The sequence below is a fragment of the Chrysemys picta genome, chromosome 10, assembly GCF_011386835.1.
Source record: "Chrysemys picta bellii isolate R12L10 chromosome 10, ASM1138683v2, whole genome shotgun sequence".
NCBI lineage: Eukaryota > Metazoa > Chordata > Testudines > Emydidae > Chrysemys > Chrysemys picta.
The window spans coordinates 48,171,174-48,187,881 of record NC_088800.1 but is presented as its reverse complement, the minus strand read 5'-3'; the positions used below and the strand labels follow the sequence as shown (position 1 = coordinate 48,187,881).

The 16,708-nt window shown below is 48.9% G+C and overlaps 1 protein-coding gene across 1 annotated transcript in view; it reads left to right on the top strand.

Moving 5' to 3' along the window:
- Positions 1-5,530, top strand: part of FBXL16 (F-box and leucine rich repeat protein 16) — a 78,687-nt gene extending 73,157 nt beyond the window's left edge. The window contains exons 4-6 of the mRNA XM_008166836.3: positions 1,177-1,261; positions 1,918-1,981; positions 4,710-5,530. Of these exons, the coding sequence (XP_008165058.1) occupies positions 1,177-1,261; positions 1,918-1,981; positions 4,710-4,858 (298 nt within the window). The 3' untranslated portion in view covers positions 4,859-5,530. The remainder of the gene's footprint in view (positions 1-1,176; positions 1,262-1,917; positions 1,982-4,709) is intronic.
- The last annotated feature ends 11,178 nt before the right edge of the window (positions 5,531-16,708 follow it).

Here is a 16,708-nt window from a genome sequence, read left to right as displayed (position 1 = left end):
CCACCTCCATCTACAGACACCACCACCAAGCGACTGAAGCGCTGATCAAAGGGGAGAGCCTGGCTGAATAGCAGCCAGCCAGCCTGTGGTGAGAAGCATCTAAGTTTGTAAGGGCACTGAAAGTGTTAAGATCATGCTCATGCTGTTGGGTTTTGCTTTTATTTCATTTGACCAAATCTGACTTGTTGTGTTTGATTTATAATCACTTAAAATCTAATCTTTTGTAGCTAATAAATCTATTTGTTTATTCTACCTGAAGCAGTGTGTTTGGCTTGAAGTGTGTCAGAGACTCCCCTTGGGATAACAAGCCTGGTACATATCAATTTGTTAAATCGATGAACTCATATAAGCTTGCAGAATCCAGCGGGCATAACTGGACACTGCAAGACTGAGGTTCTTAGGGTTGTGTCTGGGACCGAAGATATGGGCTAATGTCATTCAGTTGCACAATCCAAGCAGTGGCTGGCCAAAAGTGCTCATTCACATAGCTGGGAGCAGCTTACATGCTAGAGGCTATGCATGAACAGCTCAGGAGTGGGGGTTCTCACAGCACAGCAGGATAAGGCTGGCTCCCAGAGTCAAGGATTGGAGTGATCCATCAGATCACTGGTCCAGCTAACCCCGGGGAACATCACCTCTTAGACATGGGCTTGAAGTTCAGGCTCTATGCCCAGCCCATCTGAGCTTCTCTTATGAAACAGCCAAAGAAGCCTACAATTGCAGTGGTAGTTTTTGTGATGTGGACACCTCTGTGTGAGATTTGCTTTACCCAGGGCCACCAAACAGTCATCTACGATCTGTATTGCAGATGATGTGATCTTAGAGGCAAAAGGCTCATTAAGCCCCCCAGTTCTCCCAATCCTCTAATTCTTTGAACCAGAGGGTAGGAGGTGCAGAAGGTGAAGGAAGAGGAAGAAGCACAAGACATTGAGGATATCTGAGGCTGAAGGCCTTGCTGTTAGCTAGGCATCAGAACACAGGGAGGACTTCTGTTCTCCACCAGATGCCTGCGTATTTGAAAGCTAGTGGCGAGTGTCTGTTCCATTTGTCTGCCCCACTTGCTTAGTAACACAGAGGAGCCAGTTCAGGAGGTATGAATTGTTTGGGGCAGATGTTAGGATTCCGCCTTCCTTCCCTACTGGCATTTTTCTTGACACACTGTGCTTCTGTCCGCAGGTGTGTGCGGATTACAGACACTGGACTCAGTTACTTATCCACCATGTCATCCCTTAGGAGCCTGTACCTCCGCTGGTGCTGCCAGGTAGGTGAACAGAAAAGGACAATGCAAGCCACGCCACTTGCTAGGATTAGCTCTCCTTCAACGCATCTCCCCAGTAGGGAGCGACTAACACTGGAACAAGGTTCCTCTATTAAATCTTCCCCTCTGATTTCTCTCTGCAATGGCTGCCTCAGCTACTGTGCTTTGAGATCAATGGATTGAAAAATGCCGTATCAGTGATAAGTAACATGATTGTGATGATAGTAGCGACTTACCTGGGGCACTATTATTAAGTATGGATAAAGTTACCCAAAACATCTCCAGGGGATGCATGTGGAGCCTGTAGAATATATGGCATTTGATGCAGAGCAAAATGGCTCATTGCAGGTAGATGCTCAGTAAGTTAGCAAGTAGCGAGCATTGGTGTCTATTGATTAAAGCAGTGAATTGGGAGTCAGGGGATATGGGGTCTGTCTCCACTCTGACTTTGGTCAAGACATACAACCTTTCTGCCTAATTTCCCCCTTCAGTCAAAGGGGAATGATAGCTACATCCCAGTGGAGAGGTGAGGCTGAATGTATTGGTGTGTTTTTAGAGATCTTCCAGTTGAAGCTGCTAGTGAAAAGCAAAGTAGAGTTCATTCTTTTAGTTCTGTATTGACAGTCCAGGATCCCTTCCTCCCTCTTCTGTTGTTTTAGGTGCAAGACTTTGGCCTGAAGCATCTCCTGGGCATGAGAAGTTTGCGCCTGTTGTCTCTTGCTGGTGAGATCCAAACACTGGTTTATTCTTGAGATGATAGACTGGTTTCTGGAGAAGGGGAAGCCTCAGTTTGGGGACAGGGCCACGACATAAGGGATAATCCTGGCCGTGTCACAGTCTCGTGAACCACCACTAGAATGTCATGGGAGACTGTTGCTGGGCCATAGCACAATGGTGGGCTGACAGGATGATCGTCCAGCCTGGAATTACCCTTTGTGGAGGGTAAAATTGGCCAGTGAGAGGCAAATGCAGGAGGCAGGTCAGCCCCTGTAAAAAACAGAGGGGCAAGGAGAAGACCCGTCCTCCTCCTTTCTCTGTTGAGGAAGAGAGACAGTGAAGGAACCAGTCCAGACAGCTGGAGGATTTCCTTCACCCGGACATTCCATGCTGTCACACACTGGCTGTGTCAATTGCTATCACCCAACTCACTTTATCTAGTGCCTGTTTGGTCTTTCCCTGGGGTACTCCAGCTAGAGCCCATCTCCCACTCTGGACAGCAGCACTCCCAAGTTCTTTCTGAACTCATGGGGCCTGGTTGTCAGAAGTGCTGAGCTTCTGAAAAGTCAGACTGAAGTGAAGAAGTGCTCAACACTTCTGAAAATCAGACCTTCAGGGCCAAATTCCACCCTAGGGTCTGCAGAGTTCCCAGTCACTACAATTCATGACAGCTCCACACAGGGCAGAGACTGAGCCAGAGGGTTTCATTTCTTGCTACCCACCTCAGGCTTCAAGGCATGACTTTTACCACCACCTTTCCAAGCAGTTTGAATCGGAGTCCTGTTTCTTCAAAGGAGTTCTGAGTTGCGTGAAAGTGTTTGACTGGAATGGATGTGCCAATGTCAATTAATTGTGTTTGCCCTGCTCCATCACATGACCTTTCCTTCATTCCCAAGGAAAGCCTGATGGAGAAACTTGAGCTTCATTCTCCTCACTCTGACACTGGTGTCAATCAGGAGCATGAGCATGTCAAAGCAGACCCCATAGATTCTAAAAATTCTCATAGGCCACAAGTCAATGGAGAATCCTAGAAAAGTAGGGCTAGCAGGGCCCCCAAGAGGTCATCTAGTCCATCCCCCTGGTGCTAACCCACTAATGCAGCCTCATGCAATCTTCTCCCCCCCCCCCCAGTGAGTGTCATATCAATGTGACATTTTGTGTCAACACCACCCTGCAGTGATCTGCCCTCCCATCTGTTCATGGTTTATGCCACTCAAGCCCATTCACTGGATTTATGTCCTCATTTGCTCTGCTGTGCTAACAGAGCTACTGCTCAACATGCCCAGGACCCAGATGCGGAGGACAGCATAAGTTAAAGACTCATGCTGAGATAATAGTGCTAGGAACAACCTCAGGTCAGTTTCTTTGGCATAACAATAATTGCTTGTATCTCATGTTCATGAGTCAGCTTTTCTGACATAAATTACTTACAATAACCATTGAGATCAGGTCAGTTGTAAGATAATGGTATATTTGGCCTTTGTCAAAAAGGCATTTGCGAGGTATGATCATGGAACCATTGTTATGCTCTCAACAGAGCTATTCATACTCCATGGCTCACCTGACTCCTTGCTCTGCTGGTTTGTGCGAAGAGAAAAACATGTTTCCCTCTGAATCAAAACAGCAGCAGCACTTTTGAGCATCGCTCAAAACCTGATGACTGAATAAGAAAATAGCACAAAAGGTTTCCTGTTAGTCACTTTAAGTTTACTGGCTTTCTGAATGAGGCTTGGGGACAAATGGTCTCTGCGCTACTTACAGTGGCGTAAATCAGGAGTGACTCCATTAATGTCCACAGAGTTATGCCAGCATAAAGGAGATCAGATCCAGGCCTTATGTCCTGTAGTGGATGGATGCAATGCTGCTGAGAAGGTCTAATTGGGTGGGTTGGTCCTGCTACCTGCAGATGGGAGAGCATGCTACAGCAGTCCTCCCCAGCCCCAGAGACTCAGGCGGTCTCCCCCCCACAGACATCTCTGCTGTCTTGCGGTATGTCTACACTGTATTTAAAAAAAAACAAAAAAAACCCTGCAGCAGCAAGTCTCAGAACCTGGGTCAGCTGACTTGGGCTCACAGGATTTGCGCCATGGGGCTCAAAATAGCTGTATAGACATTCAGGCTGTAGGGTCTGAAACCCAGCAAGGGTGGAGGGTCTTGAAGCCCAGTCTCTATCACGAGCCCAAATGTCCACACTGCTATTTTTAGCTGCGTAGCACGAGCACTGCAAGCCCGAGTCCGTTGACCCAAGCTCTGAGACTCATTGCCGTGGGGGGTTTTTGCAGTGTAGACGTACCCCTAGAGTTTAAGGCCAGAAGGGACCACCAGATCATCTTGTCACAGTCCACCAACACCCTCCAGCACCTGCACACCAATCTCAGCAACCAGCATTAGATCAAATCATTGGAGCCCTCAGGAGCCTGAACTATTGTGTGCCAAGTCAGAGAATAGGAAGGACTGAGGTTCACCATTGCCCGAAGCCCCTGTGATGGCAGAAAATTAATTTAGTGGGATACACCCAAATGATCCTAACAGGGCCGACATGCAGGGGACAGGTGATGGAGCCTGATGGCATTGCTCTCCCTTTTGCAGCTGGTATTTAGAGATGGGCTTGACTGATAGCAATCCAACCCCCACCCCACAAAGCAGAGGGATGGCTAAGCTCTTCCATGTCTACCCCAGATGGTAGTACATCATAGCTTCTTGCTCACTGGGCATTTCCACCTTCTGGTTTCAGGCTGCCCGCTGCTGACCACCACTGGGCTCTCAGGCCTTGTCCAACTTCAAGACCTGGAGGAGCTGGAGCTGACCAACTGTCCTGGCGCCACCCCTGAGCTGTTCAAGTATTTCTCCCAGCACCTGCCGCACTGCATGGTGATCGAATAAGCTGCCCCAACCTTTGGAGCTGTCTCCTTCAATCCCAACCCAACACTGATCAACCAACCAGAGTTATCATTTTGTTTTAATTTTATGTTTTGGGAGAGATGCTAACGACGCTGTTGATTTAAATCACCCACCATGTGTACAGCAATCAAGAGTTAGTTAATCACATCAATGCATTGGATGAGGACACCTAGAGAGAGGGATATATGCTGTCTCCGTAGAGATGGGTATCCATCTGTTCCATAAGACGCAATCTCCTGCAAGAATCTCTCTGCAAAGTTTGTAAATTTTCCATGCCTCCATCATCACTCATCTTCTTTGTAATGGTCTGTCCTGAAAAAAAAAATTATTTAAAAATCACAGCTAAACAAAATACCAACGAAAAACGAGCAAACAAAACAAAGCGAATGAATTACCACGATTGGAGAGTTGGGGCAGGTTGGCACGGTTTTATGTCCTGCGTGGTGTCCCCCCTCAGTGCTGGATCCCATGTGGTTTCTGCCCAATGTCTCATGTCACAGCAGTTAGAAGTTCCTTCTGAGACCCCCACACTTCTGTGGGGCTTGGTGGTGAGTCTGGGGGAGGGGCCTAATTGGAGCCTCTCCCCATTCTGGATGGTTGAAACCAGTGTTTCCATCATGGCATATGTTGGCAGGAGCTGAGCCAGAAAGCTAAGAAGAGAAGAGGAGAATCCTGAGGGACAGAGAGACTCGAAGGAGAAAGGATGAAATTCCTGATGTCGTGTGTTTGCTCTGTCTCTTAATTACTTCAGCGGGACACTGCAGGGTCTGCCACGCTGGAGACATTTTAAAAAATAAACTGACCAACGCTGTGAAAGAGAAGCACGGGGCCTGTTCTGAGGCTTTTGGCAGGCCGGGTGCCTTCTGCTCCAGAAGATGGAGCTGATATGTTGACCGTGATCGTCTTGTTTTCATTGAAAGCACGGATCCATGAGCAAATTTCCTGAGACGCAAACAAACCCACTTCCCCACCCAATCCTCTGAAAACCCAATAACCTCAAGGTCACATGATCTTGGGTAGACGATCGCCTACTGCTGTTTTCATTTTGTTAATAAGATGTTCTTCTCAGAACAGCCTGCAGCCTTCGCATGCTAGCTTGCTTCAGTCTTGTGGTAAGGTAGGTTCTGGAATGCGCAGGGGCTGGGAGGGCCTGTGGAGCAGCCCTCTGCCCAGCTCCAGTTCTCTTCCAGTGTGAAGCTGGTGTGGCTTTGTATCCAATCCACATACATTTATTGGAGTACAGGTTTAACTGTGGAAACTGGGAGCCTAGAGCAGCTCCCCCTCCTCCACCAGCCTGAGCCTCCTTCATCTATCTCCCTTCTACAGCTGCAGGCTCTAGAAGGGGTGAGAAAGCTATGGTGTCTTACTGGGCTTGATTTGTGTGGCAGTATGACTTATGCCTGGGAGCATCTTTCCCCAGGCCCAGCTTGAGGCCAGCTCACTTCTAGGACAGAGGGAAGGCTGGCAGCATGTCAATCAGAACAGTCTGGGATCCTACTAGGGCAGTGGGCCCTAAACTGTGGGGTATGCCCCCCAGGGGGGGTGCGGAGGAACATCCAGGGGGTGCGGCAGGGCCACTTAGCTCTGCTCTGTCCCCAGCTCATCTCTGGCCCCACCCAGGCCCCAGCCCAGCCCTAGTCCCAGTTGCAGCCCCCAATCCCAGCTTAGGGTTGCCAGGGTATTCACAGAAACCAGCCTCTGCCATTGGGGGGGGAGGTAGAGCAGCAGCTGCTGCTGGAGTCTGGAGGAGCACTCAGCAACCGCTCCAGCTAAGAGAGATTCACCCTTGGAGTGTGGTTTACCCTCCCCTGTCCTGCCCCACTCACCCCTCCACCCCTAGAGCGTGGCTCTCTCTCCCTTGTCCTGCCCCACTCATTCCTCACCCGTGGAACATCGCTCCCCCTCCCATGTCCTGCCTCACTCACCCTATCTCCAGGGGCCCTGGACTGAGTAAGAAGGAGGAGGTGCTTTAAAAAAGTTTTGGGACCACTGTACTAGGATCACCACCTTTTCAAAATGCAAAAATGGAACACATGCAGTAGTCATTCCGTCTTCAGTGGCCCCAGTCCCTGCTCCTCCTCTTCCCCCTGAGGCCCCACCCCCTGGGCAGGCCAGAAGCCAGAGCCAGGCAGGGGTAAGAGACACCCAGGGAGCCAGGGCTGCTGTGGGGAGCCCTGGGCCTGTGTCCCCACCCCCTTGGGGCATGCAGTCCAGGGCAGGTAGAGGGTCTGGGACTGCCTACAGCAGCTCAGACTCCCTGGCTGGCTCTTACTACTGCCCATCCTGGCCAGCAGTAGAGCCTCAGGGGGGAAGAGGAGGAGCAGGAGCGGGACCTCATGGTGGGGTGGGGCTAAGGCCCATCTCAGCCCCTCCCCCTCCGGGAAGAGGCTGGCGCTGCCCCCTGAACCTCAGGCAGGGGCAGAGCAGCACTGCTGGGAATCCAGGACAAATGTTGTCCTGGAGTCATTCAGCTCTGTACCGAGCCTTGAACTCTGCATTTCAGGGCTGTACTGCCCAATTCAGGATGGGGGGGGTCACCCTAGATCCTGGCTTTCCCCTTCTTGCTACTCTGCCTTCCAGACCACTTGTGGCTCCAAGGGTGAGGCTTTCCCATGCTGTTCTAAAGGCAGCTACCACTTTGACCAGCTGGGCCCTCGCTTCAAGGAGCACTTTACATCTCCCTGTAGCCTACCCACTGTCAGAAGCTGCCAGCAGGGTCCCCTACCTCCGATCCATCAGGAGGCGGCCAGGGCTCCAGTGCCTGAGCAGCACCTGGGTGCTTGGACTATGTCCCCTGTGCAGCAGTCAGGTCCCAATCCAGGAGGGGCAGGGGGACCTGAGCGAGGAAAGAGCGGCTGAGCTGTACTGTCCGCAGCCCAAACCAGCTCTCATCAGCTGGGCTCTTTAGTCTTCTGGGGATGAAATCTCTTTTGTTTGGGGGGAAGTGAGGACCAGGGAGAGCCATCAGCTTGTGGGGAGCCAGGCTCTCTTCTCATCACTGCTCATTCTAGTGCCAGTGCATTTCTGCTCCATTTGCTGCCTGCAGTGAGGTTGGAGGAAGCCCGCTCCCAGCTTCATGTACTTGCACACATTCCATCCTGTGCATGTCCCCCAACAGTTTGAGTTTATGGCTTTGGAGGGATGCCCCCTCTCCCCCCCCCCCGATCAGTCACTGTCTGGGCCTCCCCTCCCCTCCAGGAAGGAAGTCGATGGCAATGCAGCCAGCTGGGTGGAGCTCCTGGGCTGGAGAGAGGAGCAGGTTGTTTTCTAGGGATGCGTGGGGGAGCGTGTGATGAAGAGATTGGGATTCTGTAGGGGTGGTGTCAGGAGAGTCACTCGTTCATACCCTGTGGCTGACTCACAGTCCACGGGTGCCTTGACAGTCTCCTGTCCCATTGTAATCAAAAGCCAGAGCACATCCATCTCTTGTGGTGTGGAGAAATGGAGTTTGCAATGCAGGAGAAGCAGCCCCAGGACCTAATGCCAGTGTAGATATTCCAGCATCTAAAGCCATCTCCCAGACACCAGCAGAAAAAGGCCAGGCAGTGACTGCTCTGTGTCTCTTCTCACAAGTCCTCCCAGCATCGTCAGCACTTTCTACACTGCTTCATGCCTGACCTCAGCCAGGGATGGCCTGAAGGAAAGGGTGCTGACCACAGCAGTTGTTTGAAGGTTCCCGTGGTGAGACACTGTCAATTCTAATCTCAGTTGCTTCTTCTCAGGCTGGCAGGGCCAGGAGCTCTGTAGGAGGCAGCACACACAGCCTAAGAAGGGAAAGAAATGCCTTGCATTGCTCAGCAACAATCTGCCCTGTTGCTGTTAGAAGCTCTTGTATTGCACCATAAACGGACATGGCACTTTGCAAACTAGACCTGGTTCCTGCCCTAAGGTCCTTACAGTCCAGCAGTTAATAGGTGCCCTGGTTTCAGCATGGGGCAGTAGGTAACAGCTGCTGATTAGGTGAAGCCAGGGTGTAAGTGGAAGGGCTTGTCATGGAGTCTTTATTACTAGCTGGGATTAGTGCCCCTGGATTCTATGCTGTCTCTATGACATCCACTGCCACTCACAACATACATTTGGTACCAGAAACTGCAGCAGGCAGGGTGGCCTGGATCCCAGACCACTGGGCTTTCTCATGTGCTGAACAAAGCCAGGAGACTCTCTGCAGATGCCAAAAAGGTTAAGGGCCCCCTTCCCGGTTCTGAAATACACCCCCATCCATCTCCCCCATAGCCTCAATCCAGCCCCTAGCTCCTGACCAACTCTTTTCCAGCCCCACGCAGCCAGCCCCCTACCATCCAACTCCTGCCTAGCTCTCCCTTAACCCCAATCTAGCCCTCCTACCCGCCAGCTCTCTCATGGTCCCCTACAGGCCCCCAGCTCCCTCCACGGTCCCCCTCATTCCCCTCCATGCTGATCCAGCCCCACCAGTTCTTCCTCCATCCTCCTTCAGTCCAGCCCTCAGTTTCCCCAGCTCTGATCCAATGACTCCTCCAGGCCCTTTTAGCTTCCCTGCTGCCCCCACTTCCCTGATCTGCCCCCACAAGCCCCCCCAGCTCCTCTCTTGGTCCCCTCCAGCTCTGTTCCAACCCCCCTCCATCCCGCAGCTCTGAGCCAGATCCCCCAAGCTCCATTCTGACACCACCCTTTTCAACAGTTCCAATCCAGCCCCCTAACTCCACCCAGTTCCTATGTAACCCCTTTAGCACCCCCTCCCCAGTTCCCCCCAACTTTCCAGCCCTATGCAAAACAGCTGATGCTTTTACCTTGTGCAGCATGGAGAGTAGGGACAGTGCGTTACCCATCTCCATCCCCCACACTGCAATTCCCTCATGCCGTCTCCACACAGCCTTGCTGGCTGCTCCCACCTGGAACCCAGGGTTGTTCTGGCCGGAGGGGCTACCGCCTTTCCCCAGGTAGGAGGCAGCAGCCCCGCTCTGCCCCAGCAGCCTCTTTAGTTGTGGCCACGTAATCTTTTGGGCCCTGGCGCAACTGCATGACTTGCACCATCGTAGTTACTCCACTGTTCTGCAGGTGACCCTAGAAAAATGTGTAGGAAAGCTAAAGAAACACTTGCCTGGTGTGGATGTGATGGTGTGAGGAGAGGAGCTTGCCACAAAGCTGGACAAGGTACAGCTGGTCCTGAGTAGATCTGAGCAAATGCTGCAAAACTTTTCCATTCCAATTGGCTTTGATTGTATTGGCATCTTTCTCATGAGTGCTCCCGGTGTACATGCAGACTCAGGTTTTGGAATCATGGATGCTTGTGAAAAGGGCGCCTTAAGCTCACACATTCCAACATTTGCAAAAATACATCTTCAAGTCACTTTCTGCAAGCATTTGCACTAGAGCGCTGATAAGATTATGCTTATCCAATCAGGGAATAGAAACAATACCATGTAGTTTATTTGACCAAGCACCAGGCTTCTAAGTAATAGATTTTAAAAAGAGATTTTTTTGTCACATAATGAATATATCTGGGGAACTTGCGATCAGTGAGCCAAAAAATGCATTCAAACAAATTAGCATAAGCTTATTGAATACATTCTCTGTTACAAATGATTCGCTCAGCTCTGGTCCTGAGTAAGAGCCCAGCTTCTCCACAGTCCTTCCACAGAGGAGGGGAGATGACCCACAACAACTCGGACTACAGCTCAGCTGCTCAGTAATGAACTGGTTTAATAGTTTCTAATGAATATGTATGGACACAGCTTTCTTAATTTGTAATGGACAAGAGTGAATTGATTTAATAACCACTTTTTTTTATTACAAACTTTTGTTGCCATAAAGATTTGTAAGCTTTAAATTATCTACATTTAGGATGACATTTTGCAACTTCCTGCTCCGTTGGCCTCTCCTTCCCTCCCGCCCCGCTCTCAGTTACTGCATGATTTCTGGGGGTGTGAGAGGTATGACGGGGGAGCCGCTATCTTGGCTAAGCTGTAGCTTTCGTTGCTAATTGCACTATAGGCAGGTCCCTTGCTCAACTTGCCAAAACCACTGGTTGCACAGCCGGAGCTTTGTTCATTTGACATTTTCAGTCTTTCCAGTGGGGACACTGGAAAATTCTGACCATTCCCAGGAAATCCACAGGGACTAACAGCTATGCCAGCCCACCTGCTGGGATACCCACTCCCCAGGCCTCTGAAGAGGAGTAGTTGTGGGCATAGGCTACACAAGTCTAAGGTGCTGCTGGGCTAGGCCTGGAACCTCAGGGATCACCCCAAGAGGCTGGTTTCTCACAGTGGTCTTCTCTAGCTGAGGAATTCCTAGAGCTACTTCTGCTCAGTTGTATGGTGATGGGTACCCTCTGTTTCTTACACGAGGTCTGGAAGCTTCAGATCCTCCTCAGAAATAATACTGCAGCCAAGTGCAAAGGGTCCTGAGGCATGTTTGGAAACAAAGAGGGCCTAGTGCAGATGAATGAGCAAGAAAAGAGAGACTGCACTGGAGAAAGGTGAGCTATAGAGCTGGATCTGCAGGAGGGAGGAAGGGAGCAGGAAGACATTAGGGAGGCTTCTCTTGCTTAGGTGCCAATATTTCTAGAGCTGCCCCTGCAGTCACCTGCAGATTGAACTCACCATGCAACTATGGACCATGTGAATCCGTGCGTGTCCCCCCCCACTCCACTCCAATTACATTTTCCCTACTAAGCTGCTGCTGCTAGGACAGGGATGTCAACAGTAGCTGGCATCTCACGGCTGCTCAGTTAACAAGCCATCAGATCACACAGGTTGCTGCAGGCAGCCTCCCACACTGAGCTATGACTGCTTCTGTGTACTTGATCAAGCAGGAATCCAGAGGTCATCCTCAGAGTTCACTTGTCCATAGAGATGTCTAAAGGAGTTCCCTGCCCTTTGAACAATTTCCCACTCCTCAGAGTCACTTCAGTGCAGGTACAGTTCTCTTCAGAGAGACTTGTCTGCCCTGGGACACTTATGATGTGATCCACCATGATCTATATTTAACTCTCTTCCCTTCTGAGTTCAGATACCGATTGGTAAACTGGAGCAGCCCAGAGGCCCCCACTTTACAATCCATTGGTTTTTCCCTTCTTGCTTAAACTTTGTCCCAGACCTAGTTGGTAAATTTTGCACATGAAAATTGAGATCTGTTAGCCTAAGGCTAGGCAAGAGGAGAAAGATTAAGCATTATTATGGAGTTGATCCTGTCAAGTGTTGAGCCCCTGCAACTCCAATTGTCTTCAATGTTTGTAGAGAGCTTTGTGTGTTACCTTATTCACCATAAGTGAGGAGACACACCACAAAGGTGACAACCCAATCTCTGCCACAAGGAGTATTACTGGTATTGCCCCACCATGTTAGATGCTGTATATTGTAAACAGACAGTCCCTCCCCGAAAGAGTTTATAATCTAAACAGACAAGGCAGACAAAATTGAGGTACAGAGTGGTGAAGTGACTTGCCCTAGGACACAAAGCAGATCAGTGGCAGAGAATAGAACCCAGGTCTCCTGAATCTTCATCCAGTACTCTACCCACTGGACTGCAATGAGGTTGCAGTTAACCACATATCTGAACCCAGGATTTGCCATACTCAGTCAGACCATTGCTCCATCTAGTCCAATATTCTGCATCAGACAGCAACTAAAACCTTCAAAGAAGGGGACTCCATAATGTGCCTGGCTAACTGTGCAATGCTGCCTGTGAAGGTGGGCAAGGGTAAACCCCTTCTTGAACCAGAAGGCCATCAGTTTGAGAGTTGGCTGTCCTTCTCTGGGTTTGTAAATTGTTATAAATAGTATTGGCATAATTTTCTCCAACCCTTTCCCAGATTAGTTTATCATTAGCTATCTTTCCACTGCGAGCTCTTACAATGCTCAATTTGGCCATGTGGTCTTATTGAAATATATTTTGGTATGGGCTAGGTCCCTGATCCTTAAAATTCTATAGTTATTTGAGCGGAGCTGTTGACTTCAATTGCAGTTGAGGGCAGTTGGCACTTTGGTGGATCAGGCTGGTTCCTTTTGGGGACTGAGCCAGCAATTGCTTCTCTGTATTGAGATGATTAAGTCTCATATTTGTGTAGGACCATGTATGCGTCCCCTCTGCGTTAGTGCCATTATCCTGGAGCTCAGAGTTTTACTGGGGATGGCTGAGCATGAGGTCATGGTTGAGGACTATGAAGGGCCTGTCCATCTGGCAAAGTGATTTAGAAATTGATCAGTGCGGGAACTTAGTGCTAATCTCTCAAACTCATTTGCTTTTAATCACATTACCAGTATGTACCAGGTTAATCCGTACTGCAGCACCATTGACATCAGTGTCTGAATTTGGCCTCTGGTCTATACAGAGCTGTAACATGGTGATACCATGCTTTGGTCCCATCTGTGTAGGCAAGACCAAACCATGTTATAACATGGTCAAGAGACTATTGGGGCATAGATTCCATGGCACCAATCTGACATTGCAGATGGTGATACTGCTACAGGGACCAGATAGAAGACAGCTTCATGCACAGGAATTTCAAATGAAACTCTGAGAACGGAACTCTCCCACCCCTTACACTCAAAAGCTAGTCCTGTCTGTAAATCTGATGCATCAGGCTGTCCAGAGTATTCCATCTGCCCACTGGAGCTCTCGACAGTGGGAGGGGGTTGTGAAGAAGGCTTGGGAGGTGCCGGAGAAGCATTTTTAATTCTAAGGCAAAGGGAGCTCACTAGGTTGGCTCTTGGACCTGAGTGTGACAGAACCTTCCTATGTTGTGGAGCAGAATCAGGACACAATCTTGGAACTTCTACAGTATGGATGTCAGCCAGTCTCCACCTGCTATCCTGTATTAGGGGATGAGCTGGATCAACTACTAGGTCTTTTTTACCTCTAACCCTTACGATCATTCTGTTTAGTAACAATACTTATTTGCCTAACTCTACGCTTCTCTCCTTTCCATACTCATTTCATAGTGCCTCCCAGAAGGTGATCCATTTTACTGCCCTTAAAACTTATCCTGGGGAACTTCAGCTGAGATGGAAAATAAAGTGTCAGATTTAAATATGTGGCACTTCTTTACCCACCTGCTGGTGGCTAAGGGGCTGATAAAGTAACCTTGTGTGGCGGCCCATCATTGGAGTGAAGCAAACAGTATGGTTGCTGCTTCCACCGTGGTTTTACAATCAGGAGAAATTTGCCAGTGGCTGGGCCTCCAAACTGTGAGTGTCACAAAAGAAGGTAGTATTCTGCAGGGAGGGGGACCTTGGAAAGGCACAGAGATGCAGATTCCCAAAGTGAAAAGCCTTTCTTTTCAGTCATGGTACAGCTGATACACAAGAGTTCTGTTACATGAGGCACTGAGCAGAATGAGAGTGGCTTGCTTCTAAAGGGACACAACTTTTTACATTTTATTTAAAAAAAAGAGGATAGGGAGAGGATAATTATAAAACTATATGGGCTACACTAAGCGTTTAAGGCAACCTCTGACTTGGAGCTATGCGGTGGTGCATCTACTGTGCAGGAGCTGCCAGAAGCAGTGGGTCTTAATCAGGCACCATGTCTACTAGAGCTCTGGGAAGCACAACTGTTGTGGCACAATGTGGTCAGCAGTGCAGTAGGAAGAGGTATAATAACACTCCCCACTTACTCCTCTTTGCCTTCTTTGTAGTGACTAGGACCAGTGTCAGCACCTAGCAGAGTCCATGCACTCATGGGAGCACAAGAAACCAATTGCAGGGGTGTACCAAGGGCAGCGTGGGATTTAAACTGTTTCCTGCAGTGTTGAAAGATTCAACACAAGAGCATTGTACTGAGGCAGGAGAACCAGAGAGTGAAACTGACTTTAAACAGAAAGGGAAACCAGTTCAATTGGATTGTCCAAGCAGTGTGAGAAGCAAAAACCAGGAAGCATTCAGCAGTGGAAAGTACTTTTGATTTTTAAATACTTTAAAGAAATATACTATATGTATTATGTTATGTGACCAGATCCCTAACTGGTGTAAACTGGCATAGCATCATAGACTTACTGATTTATAGCAGGTGATGAGCTGGAGATATGTCCCAAGATTATTCCCAACAGTATGACCCTTTAGAGGTTTTTTTTTTAATTCTGAACTTTCTAAAGAGATGTTATGCACCCAGGCAAAGCAGCTGTGATGTTTTAGTTGGGTGACCTTTAAAAAAACCTGTGAGGTCAGAGAATGTGTGTGAAGCCGATCATAAAAGAACCAAGGCTTTCTTATGATCCCGAACACAGTGCTGAGGCAATGAGGGAATTCAAGAGAAAAGCAACTAATTTCTAATTGGAACAATAAGTTTGAAAGGGGAAAATATAATATTTAAAAGAATCAGGGGAGGGAACATTGATGGGCCAGGACCTCAGCTGGTGTAAATTGGCACTGGAGCTATGCAGATTTACACCAGCTGATGATCTGTCCCAATGTTCCTAAACTGGCTGACACAAATGATCCCAATCCTTGCAGGGTTCTGTCACTGGCTTGGTTCTGATTCAATCTCCTTAGCATCCCAATTAGGTGTCCACTGGGCCAAAGTATTACTAAAGCTACTGACTTTGTGATATTTCAAATTACTATAGAATGAAAATAGATGGGGAGAGAAAAAAAAATCTGAAAATCATTTTCTTACTGTACATATGACCTCATTCTCCTGTATATTCTGAAGATATAATCTTATATTTGGTATGTGTTCCTTGTGCTATTTTATCACGTGACTTGTTTATAAAAATATATATTAAAAATTTTAAAAAATACAAGGCCTGGTTAATATTCCTGACTCTGGCATAATTTTAATATAAATCTTTGAACTCTCTTTCATAGTCAAATGTACAACACAACAATGCACTATACCAAAATATTATTCATATGGAGAGGTCCCAATTGAGATCAGGGCCCCATTGTGCTAGGTGCTGTACAAACATATTAAGAATTAGACCAGGGCTGGCCAAACCTACTGACCCTCCAAGCCACATATGATAATCGTCAGAATTTTGAGAGCTGGGACAACTGCTAGGGCTCGGGGCTTCAGGAGGCACCTGCCAGGACTGAAGCCCCAAGCTTTGGCAGGCATGCCCCGTGGGGCTGAAGCCCCAAGCCCCACCACCCCACCACAGGGCAGAAGCCCCGAGCTCCCCCCCTCACCCAGTCTGGTAAGCAGAGAATCAGGGGAGAGGCATGAGGGGCTCCACAAGCTGCACTTTAACTGTAAAAGAGCCGCACGCGGCTCGCGAGCAGCAGTTTGGCCACCCCTGAAATAGACACTGCCCTTGGTAACCCTAGTTCAGAGAGACCAAGTGATTCCCAGTCATATGTGGATTCCCCTTAGTAATCCTAACCCTTCTTTGAGGAGCTCTACTGGCCAAAGGCCTAATCCTAGCCCAGGAATCCCTACCCCTATTAACCCTAAATCTATTCAGGGATGTCCTATCCTTAGTAACCCTAGCCTGGGGACCCCCAACAGGCATCAGGCCAAACCTGGGAATGCCTACTCTTAGTAATCCTAATCCTAGCCCAGGGGAGCCCTACCCTTTGTTACCTGCTATGGACCCTGCCCCTGGAAGGGGAGAGCGCATTCTCAATGTGGGTGGGGACCAGCATGTGTGGTGATGAATGTTGGGGTCCCTATTTCTATTGTACTGAGAGGAAGGCCCAACGGTGTGATGGACAATGGGTTCAAGTTTAAAAACTAGACTGAGTCCATGCCCTGGAGCTGAGAACCCAGGTGAGTGTAAGAGAGAAAGGAGGAGTAAACCAGTTCATTGAGAGAAACAGTCTATATGGAAATGCCAGGAGCTGAGTGGGGATGGAATTAAGACATCTCATTTCGGGGGGAACAATATTGAGGATGTACCTCTTGTTTTCCATTGGA